Source organism: Ambystoma mexicanum, chromosome 5p, assembly GCF_040938575.1.
Source record: "Ambystoma mexicanum isolate Mex_15411 chromosome 5p, UKY_AmexF1_1, whole genome shotgun sequence".
NCBI lineage: Eukaryota > Metazoa > Chordata > Amphibia > Caudata > Ambystomatidae > Ambystoma > Ambystoma mexicanum.
The window spans coordinates 804,417,563-804,434,587 of record NC_090930.1 but is presented as its reverse complement, the minus strand read 5'-3'; the positions used below and the strand labels follow the sequence as shown (position 1 = coordinate 804,434,587).

At 45.2% G+C, this 17,025-nt stretch overlaps 1 protein-coding gene across 1 annotated transcript in view; it reads right to left on the bottom strand.

Annotated features, from left to right (window-relative positions):
* AVL9 (AVL9 cell migration associated) overlaps positions 1–17,025 on the bottom strand; it is a 933,501-nt gene that overhangs the window by 308,769 nt on the left and 607,707 nt on the right. Inside the window, exon 7 of the mRNA XM_069613227.1 lies at positions 4,925–4,965. Coding sequence (XP_069469328.1) covers positions 4,925–4,965 — 41 coding nt within the window. The remainder of the gene's footprint in view (positions 1–4,924; positions 4,966–17,025) is intronic.

The following is a 17,025-nucleotide window of genomic DNA, read 5'->3' as shown; positions in this document are numbered from 1 at the left end:
AGGATGCCATGAGTCCTAGCAACCTTAGAGAGTCGAATACAGGTAGATGTTGAGCATTTTGAACCTTTTCTAACATCTACAGAATATGGTGAGCTCTCTCCTCTGGAGGCGAGGCTTTCCCTGAGGAAGTATCGAGGCCTGCTCCGATGAATTGGAGTCTTTGGCTTGGAATAATTTGTGACTTCTTGTAATTGAGGGAGAAGACCAGTCTGTGTAAGAAGTGGCAGGTCAAGGCCAGATGTTCCTGGGCTCGTTCGGGAGAACTTGCCCTGATAAACCAATCGTCCAGGTAGGGGTAGACGTGAATCCCCCTTCTCCCGATACTCGCTGCCACCACCGCCATCAGTTTGGTGAAAACCCTCGGGGCGGAGGTCAGCCCAAATGGTAGAACCTTAAACTGATCATGAGAGCCACCAATTGCGAACCTCAGGTACTTTCTGTGATTGAGATGGATTGGAACATGAAAGTAAGCATCCTGAAGTTCTAATGAAACCAGCTAGTCCTGAAGCTGAAGAGCCTGAAGGATCTGAGAAAGGGTCACCATCTTGAACATGTCCTTCCTGAGGAATTTGTTCAAGTCCAAGATGGGTCTCAATCGTCCGTCCTTTTTGGGGATGTGAAAATAAGGGGAGTACCAACCCTTGTTCTTTTCTTCTACAGGTACATGTTCTAGTGCACCTTTCTCTAGCAAGGTTCAAATCTCCTGCACAAGGAGCGGGTCTGGAATTTTTACAGAGTTGGCTCCCGGTTAATGATCTTGATGTCTTTCATGAAAAGGAAGGCAGTAAGCATGGGTCACTATCTCTAGTGCCCAGGCATCTTACGTAATGCCCTGCCATTCGTCCAGATACCGAGTGATTCTGCCTCCCACCGGGGTCTTGTGGGTGAAGACATCAAAGTGGCTTTGCAGCGGCTGCGGAAGTGGTTGAGGAGGTAGTAGCCGCTGTTGTGGCTGATCTAGCACCTCTCCCTTTTCCACCATGAAAGGGTTTTCTCTGTTGGCCTCTGACTGGCCTGCACCCTCCCTTTTCCAAAAGAGGAGTGAAAATGAAAGGGGCGACTCTGCCATGAAGATGAGCTTGTGTAAGAGTGTTGTTGAGGCTGTCTTTAGCAGCATTAAGTGACTTTGCTGCTGCTTTTGAGGTCGGCAGCTTCTCCAAGCTCGCGTCCACCTTGCTGCCAAACAACCTCAAGCCGTCAAAGGGCATATTACGTCATCTAGATTGCACATCAGGTGCAAAGCCAGATTTCCTTAGCCATGCAAACCTGCGTAGGACACTGCTAGATGCCATGGACCTGCTTACACTATCAGCAATGTCCAGTCCTGACTGAAGGCATTCCTCCATAGCCTCTTTACCATCTTTTACTACAGCCAGGAAACCATCCCGTTCCTCACCTTCAGGGATGCGATCAGCTGCTGATGTCATGCAGTCCCACAGGGTATATGTAAATCTTGCTAAAGTACAAGTTACATTAGTCGATTTAAGGGCCATGCTGCCTGAAGAAAAAACTTTCCAGGCCAAAGCATCAACTTTTTAATCATCCCTGTCTGGTGGTATTGAGGGGTAAGCTGATTGCCTAGTGGAGGTTGCAGCTTGAACCACTAGATTTTCAGGGAGGGATGTTTAGATAAATATTCTGTATCTGGTAAAGATGGCCTGTATTTTGGTACATATTTCTTGATTACTGCTGAAATAGAATCAGGATTATTCCAATTTACCATCACCCTCTTCAGAAGTGCTTTATGGAATGGAAGAACAGGATCTTTTAGAGGACCTTCACTCAGGATGTCCGTCATGTCATCCTGGTCAAAATTTGGGGAAGCTGCCTTCCAACCCATAAAATCAATTACCCTACCCATGAGATTTCTATAACTAGGATCAGCATGATCTTTAGGGTCTGGTCTCTCAAATTCCGCTTCAGGTGCAGTGTCTAAGCCACTGGCATTTTGTAAACTCCAGCTGAAGTGACATCCTCTTCAGAGGAGTGTTCTTCAAAAATGTATGACATGGATCTGAAAAGTTCCTGTCTGGGTTGAGGATTGAACGCTTTTTCAGGTAAAGAGGGTGGTATTGACTTAGGTATCGGCAATGGCGTTGAGTTGGGTATCGGGATCAAAGAATGCCTCGATAAAGGTGTTGAAGGCGTCGATAAAGGAGATGTTGGCTTTGACGTTTTTGAAGGAGGCTTCGATACAGTCAAAGGTGTCAACGCCATTTTCGTCGGCGGTTTCGATGCAATGGTCGCCGACTGTGTCGCGTCGAGTTTCGACTTCGACGCCGATGATGATTCCGCTACCACCGATTTATGCACCAGAGGTTTTGTCTTAGTACGTGGCATCGGGGAACTTTCCCTTGATGACACTCTTGACTCTTTTTCGGCTCTCGCGCGTTTAGATCTTGATTTTCCTCTGTCACTTTTAGCGTGTGTAGAGGCATGATCACCATGCGGCATCTTCGAGGGGGTCTGGGCCGCTTTCTCGAATATTTTAAGCATCAAAGCCCAAAAGGCCTCCCATTTTTCAGGGGTATCGTGCTTGGATGGATAAGTTACTCTCCTCTCAGAGGAGGACGAGGAGGAAGAAGACCTGTGACGTCGCTTTTTTGACTTCTTAGACGAAGACAAGGAGGATTTCCTCAAGCAACTCTTCGATCTCGACCACCTCGACCCATGTCGAGATTTTCAACTAGATTCATCTGAATCTTTTTGTCTTTTAGAAGATTTGTAAGTTTCCACCCCCACCACCAGCTTACCTCTACGTTCCCCAAGAGCCTTACTGGACATGGCCTGGCACGAACCGCACTCGTCAACCCGATGGTCTGGGCTGAGACACCAGAGGCAATTCCGATGGGGGTCAGTTATTGACATTTTCCTACCACACTTCTGACAGTTTTTTAACCCCGTCTTGGGTGTGGTGGGAGTAGATGACAAGGACATTGTCGAGAAAAAACCTGATGCGCCGTTCGTGACACAAAGCAGTTGCTCAGAAAAACGGAACTGAGGTAACAGGTGCCGCTCGAGCCCTTTATACAGCGGATGACGTTGACGCTCGACGCGGCCCTCAAGGGAATAAGACTCTGCGGCTTCGAACACAGCACCCTCTGGTGAAAAATACATTCCAAAGCAGCGGAGCTGGGAGACAACATATCTAAACATAAGAAATATGTGGGAGGACACAATCCATTCGAAGAAGGCATACTGTAGGAAATATATCAAAGCAAAGTAGCCTCAGCAAGTTGTATATCTAGAGCGGTTGAATGAATGTGCAGTATTTGAATTGCATGCTTTACATTTGTTGAAACGCAGCCAAAAGGGCATAATGTGGTATCGTACATAAGATACCACAGGAGGGCATGAGTTAACAATATATTGCCAAGGATTATAAAAATATCATCAAATGCCACCAAAACAAAAGAAATACCACACAGTAATAGATATAACCCCAAAATATATATAACATGCAGGGATTGAAAACATTTTTGTTTCCATACTTCCTCCGTTTTGCTTGTGCTTTGGTGTTGATATGCCAGTGACCGTTATTAGCACCAAAATACCTTGTCAAGGTGATAGCTTGCACTTTACAAGTATCAATACCATACCATACTCTCAGTCGAAACAAGTTATTTAATGAAAAATCTGCTTATTGATATGTAAATATCAATACTGCCAATAAGAGTTTAACCAAAGAAGAGCCAATAAAGACAATCAGAGATCAAATCCAGAAGTGAAATTCAATGAATTTGAGCAAAGCTGGACTTTTTTCATTCCAACATTTAGGTGAATATTCACAATACCTCTCATCTGCAATGCAACATACTCTCACGTTGGAAGATGACATCCACAAGTAGATTATACCTGTAGCTACCAGCTGCTTTAGCAGACTTGTTACATATCATAGAAAATCAAAATATCACTATTCAAGTAGTCATTAAGATACCCAAGGAAAAAAAAGAAATAAATAATTATTCTATCTCACCACTGGATAGTTTTAGAGCAGAACCAGGCCCTCTTAAGCTTACAAGAGTTCTTGAAAAGTTTTCATTTAGAGACAAGGTGAAAGTCAATTGAATGATGATTAGACTTCAGAGGTTATGTACGAAACCACTGGAATTTTTCACTGACCGATTGTTCCATTCACAGTCACATGCCGTTGTAGAGCGCTTTGTTACGACTCAGTTGGATTTTAGCGATGTCCCAGTTTTATACTCCATTAACATCCACAAAATCTGAGGAAAGAGACTAGAAGGGAAGTGGAGCACTGATGGCCTTGGAGTAGGGATGAGTCTCAGAAGGGATGGGTCATGGTGGAAGGATGGGCATCGTAGCAGGATGGGCCTACAAACATGGGTTACCCTCATGGCACTATAATGAGATCATAACAATGGTATCCACAAAGGAGGAAGCCACTACACTAATTTGCAGCAATGCTATAGTGTTCATAAACAGACCTTACACATAAAATATCTAGCAAGCAGAAATGGCATTTTTGGCCAGTAAGATAGCTCAACGGGTTGAGCACTCGCTGCTGTGATCTGCAGGTCACAGGTTCGAATCCCAGCAGGCCCAACTCACCCTTTCATCCTTCCGAGGTCGATAAATGAGTAGCAACTTCGGTTGGGCAGACAATGATGTATGTACAAATGTTTTATGTACAGCGCTTAGGAATAAGCGCTATATAAATAACACATCATTAAATTTTTCCTGAATAACTAAAGCATTTTTAAAAAACTAATTATTGACTGTAATTAAGATACAAAGAATGTTAATGGGCCTTTCAAGAGGCCCGCGCCCTTGGGGTCCACAGACCTATGATGCATAACTCAACTTTAGTCAATGACATCTGTATATATATAGATAGGATACTGATTCATATTGAAGCACAAATAAAACCAGTTAAAAAATAAAAAAAATAAAAAAACGGTACCTTATGACGAAATTGTAGAACCAAATCTCGTGGAGACAGACCTAATGCAGGAAAAAGAAAAAATATTAATCTACTTGAGTATTAATCAAGCTGACTAATATATTATTCATCGAGGATGTAGTATAAAAACAAGACTGGACACAAACCATGCAATTTTTGTGAGCTACTGCTCTGGTCTTGGGGATTTTTATTCTCGACTGATACACAATGTGCCGTTTGCCGTGATGCATTACTATTTCAGCAAGCCAGCTTGCACATGTCTATTCCATTTTTTTCCTCATCACTGATATGCCTAAAATACGAGTTGTCAATTTTAACGCTCTCCACAGTGTGGAGCTATATGTAAGTCACATTGCCTATGCACAAGGATTAGCCTTACCCAACATGTTGCATTATCATATCATCTGCACTATAGGCATTGAATGCCATCCACAATATGGTCGTCATGTACTCCTTTAGCTAGTGCTCGGTTTTCATTTTTGTCCTTCCATAAGGTATGGATGGCCTACTTAAGCAATATTAGTGCATTAGTGCAACAGAAAAAAAAAAACAATTCATGCTATACAGTAACATATGTTTTGCAAAACAGGGCCACTTGCAAGGTGGCGATTTAAATATTGCTGAAGGGCAATTCAGGTCTACCAGTGAGGCAAACGCAAATTGAGAAGCTATATTTGCTTGTAGTGCTCCATGAAACAATTAAACAATAGCCATTAGAGCACCTTGAGATGCCCCCACATCTCACTCTGACCCCTATACCTTCAGACTGTTCAAGGACACATTGGATGGAGACCATTGGAAGTTCTGACCCACATATTCCTGCCCCTGTCAATTATTTCACAAAAATAAAACATAACTACCCAGCTTCACTCCCTCTCTCGGCTTAAAGGCCTTTGTTAATACCACCATAGCTGCACCCACAGATGCCTTCATCTCATGTAGCTAATAACTGTGAGCATACTCATCTAATTATCGGAGGAGTGGGGATATCATAGCAAACAATGTCACCAAAGGATCTGAGTTACCTAATTTGGCCAACACGGATGAGAACAACTAATTTTCTGTGGCAGAGGTCCTCAAGAACACACCAACTCACAAGGAAGGTTCAAGGGTTATTATACAAAAAATTGAAAACAGGGCTCAATAACATCCATCCCTCTCTAACTCTCCTTCTGATCTAGTGCGGGCAGTTCCCTCCCTAGTCCAGACATCCCTCAACCTCAGATAGGTCCATAGAGATCAGTAACCCCCCCACTGTCAAAAATTCTGCCTGGCTGTTTTTGATGGCCTAAGGACAAATGCCCTTTCTATCGATCTCCCTCTAGGAGTAATCTAGGCAAATCCCAACTTCGGTCCCACAATACAATTTAGTACACAAATAGGTGCCTTCCAGACAATCAGGGACCACTCAGTGCTTCATTTTCACACACTTGTACTCGTTGCCCTTGATGTTCTAGTCTTCCTATCCCTTCCTTCTACTCTCCTTTCAGTCTCCCTCCCACTCTTTGTCTCTGCCGCTCTCTTCCATTCTGTTCCTCTATTCTCTCTCTACCTCTATTCCCTTTTGCTCTCTACCACTACTCTCCCCTAAACTATTACTCCACTCCCCTCTCCACACCACTACTCGACTCCCCTCTCCACACCACTACTCCACTCCCCTCCCCTCTCCACACCACTACTCCACTCCCCTCTCCACACCACTACTCTACACTCAACCCTCACTTTATCCCAGTCTTCCGCCTTTACCTTTTCCAGTCACTCTCATTCACCCCTACGCTATCAGCCTCAGTCCTCACACCCACACTTAAGTGCACTTTCTCCCACCAGACAATACCTCAAGTTACATATTCATTCATGCTCCATACTTCCTCTGCTTGGTCTCTTGGTCAACCTTCTACTCCCTTTACCTCACCCGAGCAACCGCCACATGGTTTCCAGTGCCTCTTTTGATCCTCCCCACACTTTTCCATTGGCTCACTCCCTCAGCTGGGTTCCCAGGCCAACCGCTACCTTTCTTTGGTTCTACGTGATTTCGCCGACCTATTTTTGGTCGTGGTACTTTTTATCGCTGGATTTTACATCGCCAGAAACCCTGTTTTTGTTTTTTTTTTATTTAGGGGGTGGGGGGTTCTCCCCCAGGCCCCCCCATTACTATTATAATAATACCCCAACAAAACACCCCCCAAAATAAAAAAAACGCGATTTCTGGCGATGTCAAATCCGGCGATGAAAAGTACCACGACCAAAAATAGGTCGGCGAAATGCGTGTATACCCCTTTCTTTACCCAGAGGTGGGGTTACAGGTAAGCAAAGACATAATGGGTTTTAAATCCCACCTCCTAATCATACACAGGTCGGTCAGCATTTGGTGACCGCTCTCAACAAAAGTAATGTTTCAGTTCGTATTGTGCGAATCGCTTTGATTGGAACCTAGATGTGCGGACCTCTCTGCGGCACCTTTGAAGGTAACCTGAATGTCACAGTCTGTCAAGCAGAGCGCTGTCATTGCTGCTGTGCTGTGCAGGCCGCTCCGTGGCCCTGTTAAAAATGGAATGTCTGTGTCCCTTAGGGCACTGGAATTTCCACTTTATGGGAGGAATGCTCCGCTGAATCACAGTTTGCCACGGTCTCTCTGGGTTGGGTTGCTTGCTCTCTTACACTGTCAGGACATATATTGGAGGTAGTCCTATGGGGCAAACAGAAAGAGACTGATCAACATTCTGCAATATAGGTATGTGGCAGGAAAAGGTGGTAATCGGGAATGCAGGCACATGTGGAGGGGAAATGGACTTTAGCCCTGCCAACTCCTATACCCCCCCTATGAGGCAAGAATGCCTGTGGCGAAAACCCTGGTAGGCCGCTCACGCCAGGATGAGAAATGTCCCCATCCTCTATTGACAGGGTCTGTTTTCTGAACCTGTCACAGATTTTAAGGTGCCTGTCATCAACTGTGATGCAATGCACTTTTATTTGATTTCATAAAATTATGCGCCTAGTTCTGTTTCTGGAGACAAGGCCGCTAATCGACATCACCCCCTTAATGCTCCATACCAGTAAAATCATAGTGTACCTATGTGACTTTGCTGGGACGGTCTGCTGACAGCCCCTGCAACTGCTTTGCAAAAGCAGCAGAGCAGGTTCAAATGAATATCACATGCATTATGGATTGAGTGCAGCCTGCCGGAGCCCAAAGTGTAGGCAGGTGGGGAGGAGCATTTGTCACTGTAGTCAAAGGCACTCCTTTTCCAAACTCATAACATGTGTGTCTTAGGGGCATATTGGCACAGTAAATGTTAAACACAAATCCTGGGTGGTTTCTAAGATTACACACACATATATTTACAGTCATAAGCAATTTGATGTCATAACTGTCAAGCTGATGGATCAGTGACTCATCCATGGCAGGCTTGTGTGGATTCAGTTTGCCTGGCTTGGGTCACACCCATGCACCACCTGGGTGGAGGTTAGAAAGCTTCCCCTTTGATGCTCCTGATAATGGGTGTCACATTCCCCTCTGTGGGCTGGAATGGGAACATGTGTTCAAATATATGTCAGCCAGGTTACAATTTGTTTATTTACATGTATTTATTAGATGTATGGTTTGTACAAAAAACTTTATCTTTCCTTGACTCTCATTTTCAGCACTAACAAGAGAAATGAGACCATTTCCCCATATTTAAAAGAAATGAAAAAGGATTAATCCCAAACAGAAGGCCGCCCAAGAATGGTGGAGACCAAATTGTAATCTGGAGTATGTAAAAGAGTGATGGAGAAAAGGAGTGAAAGAAAAGTTTCTCCCATTTGATCCATGCATTATTGCTGCTCCATTAAAGCCCCGATTTGGTCGATACAGTGGAGTGCTGTACAAGGAGGATTTCTTTGATGAAATTTGACATTGCACAGGTTTGTCTGAAGTCTACTCCTGTGCACATTGTTCTCCACCAATCTTTCATGGAATATGACGTTTTAGTTGTTAAGATCTTGCCCAAATAATTAGCTCATTGAGTCGTAAATCCTGTGCAATTTATAGTCACGTGTTTCAACGTTTATTAATCCTTTGCTTTACAGAATCTGCATGAGCTCTCCACTCTTTGTCTAGCAAATATTTCCAATGACTCCCACGTCGGTAGAATGTTCAAACAGAATTTTAAAAAGACGCTCCAATGTTAGACGCTCAGGAATTTTATTAAATACTTTGGAGGTTGGTTGAATGATCTTTGTTCAAGACAAAGATTTTGCTGCAGCTTGTGTTTGCGCCTTGCTTGTTCTGTTAGGATCCAATCCTGCCACGGCTTTCGTTTTGCTAAATTTGGATTGGTAATCAGAGTGTCTTCCATGATTCCTAAGTTTTCCATGATGCCTTTTGCAGGGCTTTCATTGAAAATCTTCTGTGGATACATGGTCTTTAATATCTGGTACGGGTCTGGAATGTCGGGCATTGTGCATTTCCTGTATAAAGCTAGAGATTTCTAGACTATCATTCCGTGAATGGAGATCAAGGCCATTTTGTGCCTTATTGCTGCTATCGAGGTTCTTGTTGGTAGCCTTAAAGCCAGTCTCCAAAATAAGCCTTCCAGTGTATTCCACATTTTCTAAGGGAATGATAACAGTGCTTCTGCTCCATATGTGATTATTGGAACATCTTTCATTTGACGTCTTCCGAATGTGAATTTACCGTATTTCTTGCGTATTATTGCAGCCTGGGTTGCCAGAGCTTTAACTTGTGTCCTCAGTTCCACTTGTCTGGGCTTATCCTCTACACCTGAACTTTTGGATACTTCCAAGTAGGTAATTTCTTTAACCAAAAGGGAGTTGAAGTTCAAGGACCATCTGAAAGCATTTTAAATCTGAACCTCATTTTTCTCAGCACCATGTTTTTTGTTTTTCTCATTGATTTGGAGGCAATTTTTGAGGACCTACTTCTGCAGGCCTATCGATGTCTGATTTATCAGCACCGAATAGTCGGCATAAAGAGACCATGCTAAAGAGAGTGCCCATTAATTTTAGGTGGAAATGATCTGGCTTCATTTAGATCTTCATATAGGTCGGAGAGGTAAAGATTGATCAGCATTGGGGCTAATGGGCATCCTTGCTTTAGCCCTCTCGGAGTGGGAATTTCTCTTGATAACAATCCGTCTGCATTCAATCTTACCTGGACTCTAGTATTTGTATAAAGAGTCTTCATTGCTTGCTAAGTGTGGAGGGCAGTTCCGGTTTGCTATCATTTCCGATAATATTTTTCTTTCAACACGGTCAAAGGCCTTTTTTGGATCTATGAAGGCCACGTATGTTTCAATTCCATTTTTTATTACCTTCATTTTTAGAAGCATGATCAGGAACAAATTAAGGTCTGTTCCTACTCCTTTAGTGAAGCCAGCTTGTCGAGGATCTCTTTTCCCATCTTGGTGATCCATACCTGGAGTTGTTTCAGCAGTATGGCTGCAAAATGTTTTCCAAGAACATCCTGCAATGCAATCTGTCGATAATTGTTTGGATCTGTTCTATTTCCTTTCTTATAGATTGGGACTATGATCGCTTTTTTCCAAGATTCTGGTATCTTTCCCTCCTTTAGGACATCCTCAAAAAGTTCCATAATGAACGGTGTCCATGTTGTAGCATTGGATTTGATTGTTCTGTAGGTGAGGCCATCCGGACAGGAGCAGTTGCTCCGTTTACTTTTACTTTACTGATTAATTAATCTAGGTCAGCCTCATCAAGTGGATGATCCAGTCTCCAACCTCCTGGCAAGTGTGATCTTGTTCTGTTGGGTTCCTGGATCCAAAGAAAATTCTGGTCGAAAATGACCCAGTTCTCCGTCACTGCATTTGTCAAAATTGCGCCTTGTGGTGTCGTTGTTTTGTTAATTGCCAGATGGCCCTGATATTTTTTTTAATGTCATTTCTTTCTGCCTATTCATCAGCCTGATTTTGTTGTGCTTCATGGGCAATTAACCCGTTTTTATACATTTGCTTTTAATTTCTCCATATTCTCTTCTGTTCTGGAGGCTCTAATTTTCTGCAGATCTGATCTTAAGATGGCTTTTTGTCCGCTATAGCATCATCCTGTCTATGTTTGTGGGCGAATCTTGTTTTGCCTGATGCGCTGGATAATGCCTTAAACTCAAAAAGGAGCGGTAGATAATTTACTCCTCCCTGGTCACTGTTGCATGTAGCCGGAAGTGATTTTGTCGACATGCGTGAGTCAAATAATTATCCCTTTTCTCCCTTCTGATATCATGATGTCTCTTAGCTCAGATTTATTTGAGCTCTGGGGCAAACTTGCACGCATTATCAATCTCAAAGGGAAATGGTCGCTTTTTGTTATTTCCACTTCCAAAATTCCAACTTTGTTTCTAATATCTTGACAAGCAAAGATATAATCGAAGGTCTTGGTTTTCTTTCCATTTGACCAAGTAGCTCTCCCTGGAATATCTCCTTTTGTTTGGCTGTTTAACATTTCAATGTTCCTGGAGTCCATGGCCATTATGCATGCAGCCTCAGCTTTGTTGTATAGATGTTTGAAGTGTGTTTTAATATTGCCCATTTCATCCAGGCATGCAATAGTGAGATCTCCACAAATATATATTTGTGGAGGTTTTGGCAAGGTTAAGTGTTCATCTAAGATGTTTGTTATGGGTCAATAAAAGTTGAAGACAGCATTGCATCCGGGTTCCAGAACACATGGAGTACAAGAACATTCTGCTGTGGCGTTTGAGTTTTTAGGGACCGATAGTAAGGTCTCTTGTGTGAATGGGTTTGGGGATGAAATAATCAACATTCCTGATCTTAGTTTGATGAGGTTGAGGAGGCCTAATGAAGTTGTCCTTTTTCTCCCTTATATTCAGGGTTAAGGTGGACGGTGTAGCCGTCCACGATCGGGGGTTGTTATCCTGGTCTCCTGGAAGCAAAGTATTTGACATCTTTTTTAATTCATGTTGGGGTGATTGCATAGATGTCTGGATCGTTTCGCTCATTTAAGTTGGTAAGCTATTTATCCATTCCTTCTAGTTGTTTCACTGGGCATTGGCTTGCATTGGTCTTAAAAGTCTCCACTTGATTCCTTTGTTGGTGTTTTACTGGTCTCATTTCATTGGTGTGATTAAGGGTTATTATTAGTGGTTGGTAGAATCCTGCATTGATACGCCTCTCCTCCTTTGATGTTCTATTTCCTGACTGAGGTGTTTATTTCGGGTCCTGGATTCCCTTCTTTCCCTTACTAGGTTGTCTTCCGTCCTATTCCTTCCGTATTCCGTTTGAGATCCTGTGCTTACTTTCAGGCCAAAAGCCTTGGTCCGGTGGGGATTTTTGTTTTTCCTCCAGGAGCTCGAATCCCAAGGGGAGGAAAAGATTAGCCTTTACCAGTACAGAGCTGTTAACTACATTTGAGTGTAGATGTAAAATTACACTATCTGAAAACTCTTCATTTGGGAACTCTACCGTTCTATTGTCCTCCGTTTCCAGGAATCTATACTCCGGAATATGATGGAGCAGTCTGAGGGCGTTATGGCGGTTCAGGATCAGGTCATCATCTGCTAATAGGAGCCAATTTAAATGGAGGCAATGCCATCTTGCTTCCTCTTTAATTTTCCTGTCACCCGGTTTGGGGTTGTCGTATCTCAAGGTTAATGTGTTTTTTGTTTTTCTCTATATTCCGGGGTTTCCAGATCTTTTTTTGTTCCCCTCTCCCTTATCGGTAAGTGTCTGTTATCTTTTATTAGATTACATACTTGGTATTCCTTCGTTTCCTCTGGAAAGTTTATTCAGGTTTGAATTGTGTTTGCAAGCTTCATTCCATGTTCTGTCCTTCACCTCCTTCGCTATTTTATTTTGAGGGTTGTCAGGAGGATTATGTCCTGTTATTCCCATGTTTTGCTTTTGTCTTTTTTCGGCCAAAACCGTTTTACCGCCAGGGTCGAGAAGGATGTAGGTGGATACAATTAGTTCCCTCTGTCTTCATGTGATTTCCCGCTGGGCTCAAATATTTCTGCTCTGATCCCCCCTGTCATCCGAGCTTTGGTTTCTGCCCCATGGGTCATCTGCCTCCTCTATTGTGTACGTTGAAAGGTTCATCAAATCTACTTCCTCACTGTAGTTTTGACTCTCGTGTGATTCCCTTCTCATTGTGTTATCAGTAACAGGTCCCTTCTCCAAAGGTTTCTGAATTTCGCTTTATTTAAGGTTGATTTGTTTCCGATTCTTGAATCACGGTTTGTGTCCTTAGGTGGATATCAAATGTTACAGAAGAAAATGTGTGCCCAGTTTGATTTGGGTTTCCCAATATGTGGAGTTTTGATGCTTTTATTGCCTCTTTAATCTCCTGCAATGAGTCATTATATTTCTAATTTTCAATCTTTTGGAAAACGGGGCAGCGGATTTGTTTTTTCGTTTCTATATGACCCTTGTCTGCATTTATTAGTATTGGTGGTTGTGAACTTCAATGTTCCTGTTGTGTCTGAGGTGAATCCAGCACCAATAAAATTGTCTAATTTGTGCTTCCACCATTAGAAAAAGTTTTCAATGTTTTCCTTTGCAAATATTGTAGAGGTAGGCTGTGCAGATGCGATCAGTCCTTTCAATTGTGAGAAGTTATCTACTAATTCCTTATCGGATCTTGTAACTTCTGCTGATGTTAGGTTTGTCTGAGTACGAGTATCTTTCCCATTTTGTGGGCTTAGATTTTCATGTTCCTTCAGTATTTCCAATAAGGTTCCTAGTAGAATCTTGTATCTTATTTTGTAATTTGGCTGCACTGGCTGCTTCCTGGTCAGCTCTTGATTGCAGTGATGTTATGTATGTTTCCATAAATATTAACTTAGAGTGGATCATTGCCAGAAGGGTTGCCTGGTCTTTGTAGTTCTCATTTGTCACCTCGTATAGTTTTAAGAATGGGACCAAAGAGATGGTTAGGGCCGCCATCATGTTGCACTGATTCTGGAATGGAGTTGAATTCAACAGATTTCTAATATGGTTAAAATTGTGTGCACTAACAGAATCATCAAGTGAGGAAACGGAGGCACTGCACGTTGAAATTAGTTTTTTCTTGTCTCAAGTATGTATTTTAGGGGATTTGTTTAAATGATCTTGGTCGGACCTCTCATCCGATCCAGGCCTGGACGACTCTTTCTTTTCCTCTTGTGAGGTTATTAGAGACTATGCTTGTGATTTCCTCACATCTCCTGGGCAATTCAGCATGGTTATGGACTGCATCCACATGGAACAAGTTACTTACCTGTAACTGTTGTTCTCCAGCATGGGTCTGGCATGGATTCACATGCTCATGAATATTCCCCGTCGTCAGGCTGGGAATCCTCGGTAAAGAAAAAATCAGTATCAGTTTCGTTTCTGATCTGTCTTTCATAGTAGTAACCAATCACTGATCTCTGCGTCATACTGACCACAGCCAATGACTGCCATCTCCCTAAGCCCCGCCTCTGGCAGCCATCTTCAGATTTGGTAGCACGTGAAGTGGCAGTATGACCAAGTGAAGAGCCGCAGAGGGGTAGGCGGGAGGGTTCGCATGTGAATCCATGCCAGACCCATGCTGGAGAACAACAGTTACAGGTAAGTAACTTGTTCCTTCTCCAGCATGGGGTCTGGCATGGATTCACATGCTCATGAATATAAGAATACATAGCAGTACACCATGCACAACCACGGGAGGTGGCAAAGGCTCAACATTAAGCAATACAACAACTCAACATTAAGCATCTCTTACCTCCTCACCAGGCTCACCTTAAGCGAACAGGTTGCGCAGCACTGCTTGGCCGACCGTGGACTCCTCCCTGGAATCCCGATCGACGCAGTAGAATCTCGTGAAGGTGTGCGTCGACCTCCACGTAGCAGCCCTGCAGATGTCCAGCAGGGGCACCCCAGATAGGAACGCCGTAGTAGCAGCGATCGCTCTGGTCGAATGGGCTCTCGGACGGCCTGGCAGCGGTCGGTTAGCCAACCGGTGGCAGTGCATGATACAGCCGGAGAGCCATCTGGAAATAGAAGACTTCGAGAGAGCCTTCCCTTGATTCACAGGTCCAAAGTTCACAAACAGCTGTGATGTCCTCTGAAAACTCTTTGTGCGGTCCACGTAGAACTTCAGCGCTCTAGCCACATCCAGCGAATGCAAAGTCCTCTCGGCCAACGACGAAGGAGACGGGAAGAAAACATGTAACAACAGGGGCACGTTAAGATGGAAGTCCGACGGCACCTTGGGCATAAAGGAGGGGTGCGTCCTAAGCACCACCCTCGAGGCATGGAAAGTCAAGTACGGTGCTTTGCAGGATAGGGCCTGGATCTCTCCCACTCGTCGTACGGAGGTAATAGCCACCAGGAATGCAGTCTTCCACGACACAAACTTCATCGGTGCGGAGTGCATCGGCTCGAATGGGGGCCCCATGAGCCTAGTCAGCACCACGTTAAGTTCCCACGCCGGGGCCGGGGCCTTCACCGGCGGGAACGACCGGAACAGTCCTTTCATAAACTCTTTCACCTGTCGATGGGACCACAGGGACGTCCGTCCTGTGGTTCTGGTATATCTGGAGATCGACGCCAGATGAATCTTAATGGAGGCATGGGCTAGCCCAGCCTTTGCCAGCGATAGCAGGTACGGCAGCACCTGAGGGGCCGTAATCCGTAGGGGGTTGATCTTCTGTGCTCGGCACCAGATAGAGAACCTCTTCCACTTGTGACCGTAGCATTTGAGAGTCGAGGACGCCCTGGCCTTTGCAAGAACCTCTCTGCAGTCGGCCGGTATATCGTACCCTCCAAACTCTAGCGCTGCAGGAGCCAAGCCTGCAGGTTCAGCGACGCCGGGTCGTGGTGGAAGATGGCGCCTCCTTCTCTGGAGAAAAGATCCGCATCCGCCGACAGCTTGATGGATGGGGACGTTGACAAGTCCAGAAGGTGCGGGAACCAGATCTGCCTCGGCCACGCCGGTGCGACGAGGATCATCCTGCACCGGGACCTCTTGAGCTGGTTGATGAGTCGAAGCAGCAACGGAGGGAACGCATACAGGTATAGGCCGTCCCAGGAGAACGAGAACGCATCGCCCATGCTTCTCGGCTGGGGAAACCTGCTGGCGAACCTCTGGCACTTCGAGTTCGTCGCTGTTACGAACAGGTCGATTTGGGGTTTGCCCCATTGTCGGAAGAGTTGATCCACCTGATCCTGGCGCAGCTCCCACTCGTGACACGCGCGCAGCTCCCTGCTGAGCGAGTCAGCGATGGTGTTTCTTTCTCCTGCCAGGTGGAAGGGAACCAGGAACATCCCCTGGGCGACCGCCCAGTGCCACAGATCCTGTGCCTCCTTGGATAGGGCTGGGGATCTGGTACCTCCCTGCTTCCGTATGTAAAACATTGTCGTGGTGTTGTCCGTGAAGATCCGCACCACCTTGCCCTTGAGCGACGGGAGGAACGGTTTGAGAGCCCAGAACACGGCTCGGAGTTCCAGGATGTTGATGTGCAGGAGCTACTCCTCCGGGAGCCAGAGGCCTCTTGCGTGGAGATCTCCGGTGTGGGCGTACCAACCTTCCAGGGAAGCGTCCGTCATCACCGCCTCCTGGTACGGCGGCGTCTGAAAGTCCTTGCCTGCCGTGAGGTGCGCTCGAACGCCCCACCACTGAATCGCCCGCCGGAACACCTCGTTGAGGGGGACCCTGTCTTCGAAGGTGCCCGTCGCCTGTATCCAATGGGCGTTGAAAAATTCTTGGAGAGGGCGCATCCGTAGTCTGCATAGGCGCACCAGGTAGATGCAAGAGGACATCATCCCCAGGAGGGACTTGATGGACCTCACCCTGACCACGTCCGTGGCTAGCAGGCGCTGCACTTTGCCCAGAATGGTCTTCGTCCGTTCTTCCGACGGTGCCCCCAGGCGCCTCACTGTATCAAGCTTCGCTCCCAGAAACAGGGCCACCTGCGACGGCACCAGGTGGGACTTTGGGTAATTTATGGCGAATCCCAGGTCTGTGAGTAGCTGGACGGTCCTCGCAGTGTGTTCGACGGCGAGTTCCCTCGTCCTTGAGTGGATGAGCCAGTCGTCCAGGTAGGGGTAGACGTGAATCCCCTGCAGGCGCAGCCGCGCCGCCACAGGTGCTAGGCACTTGGTAAAGAC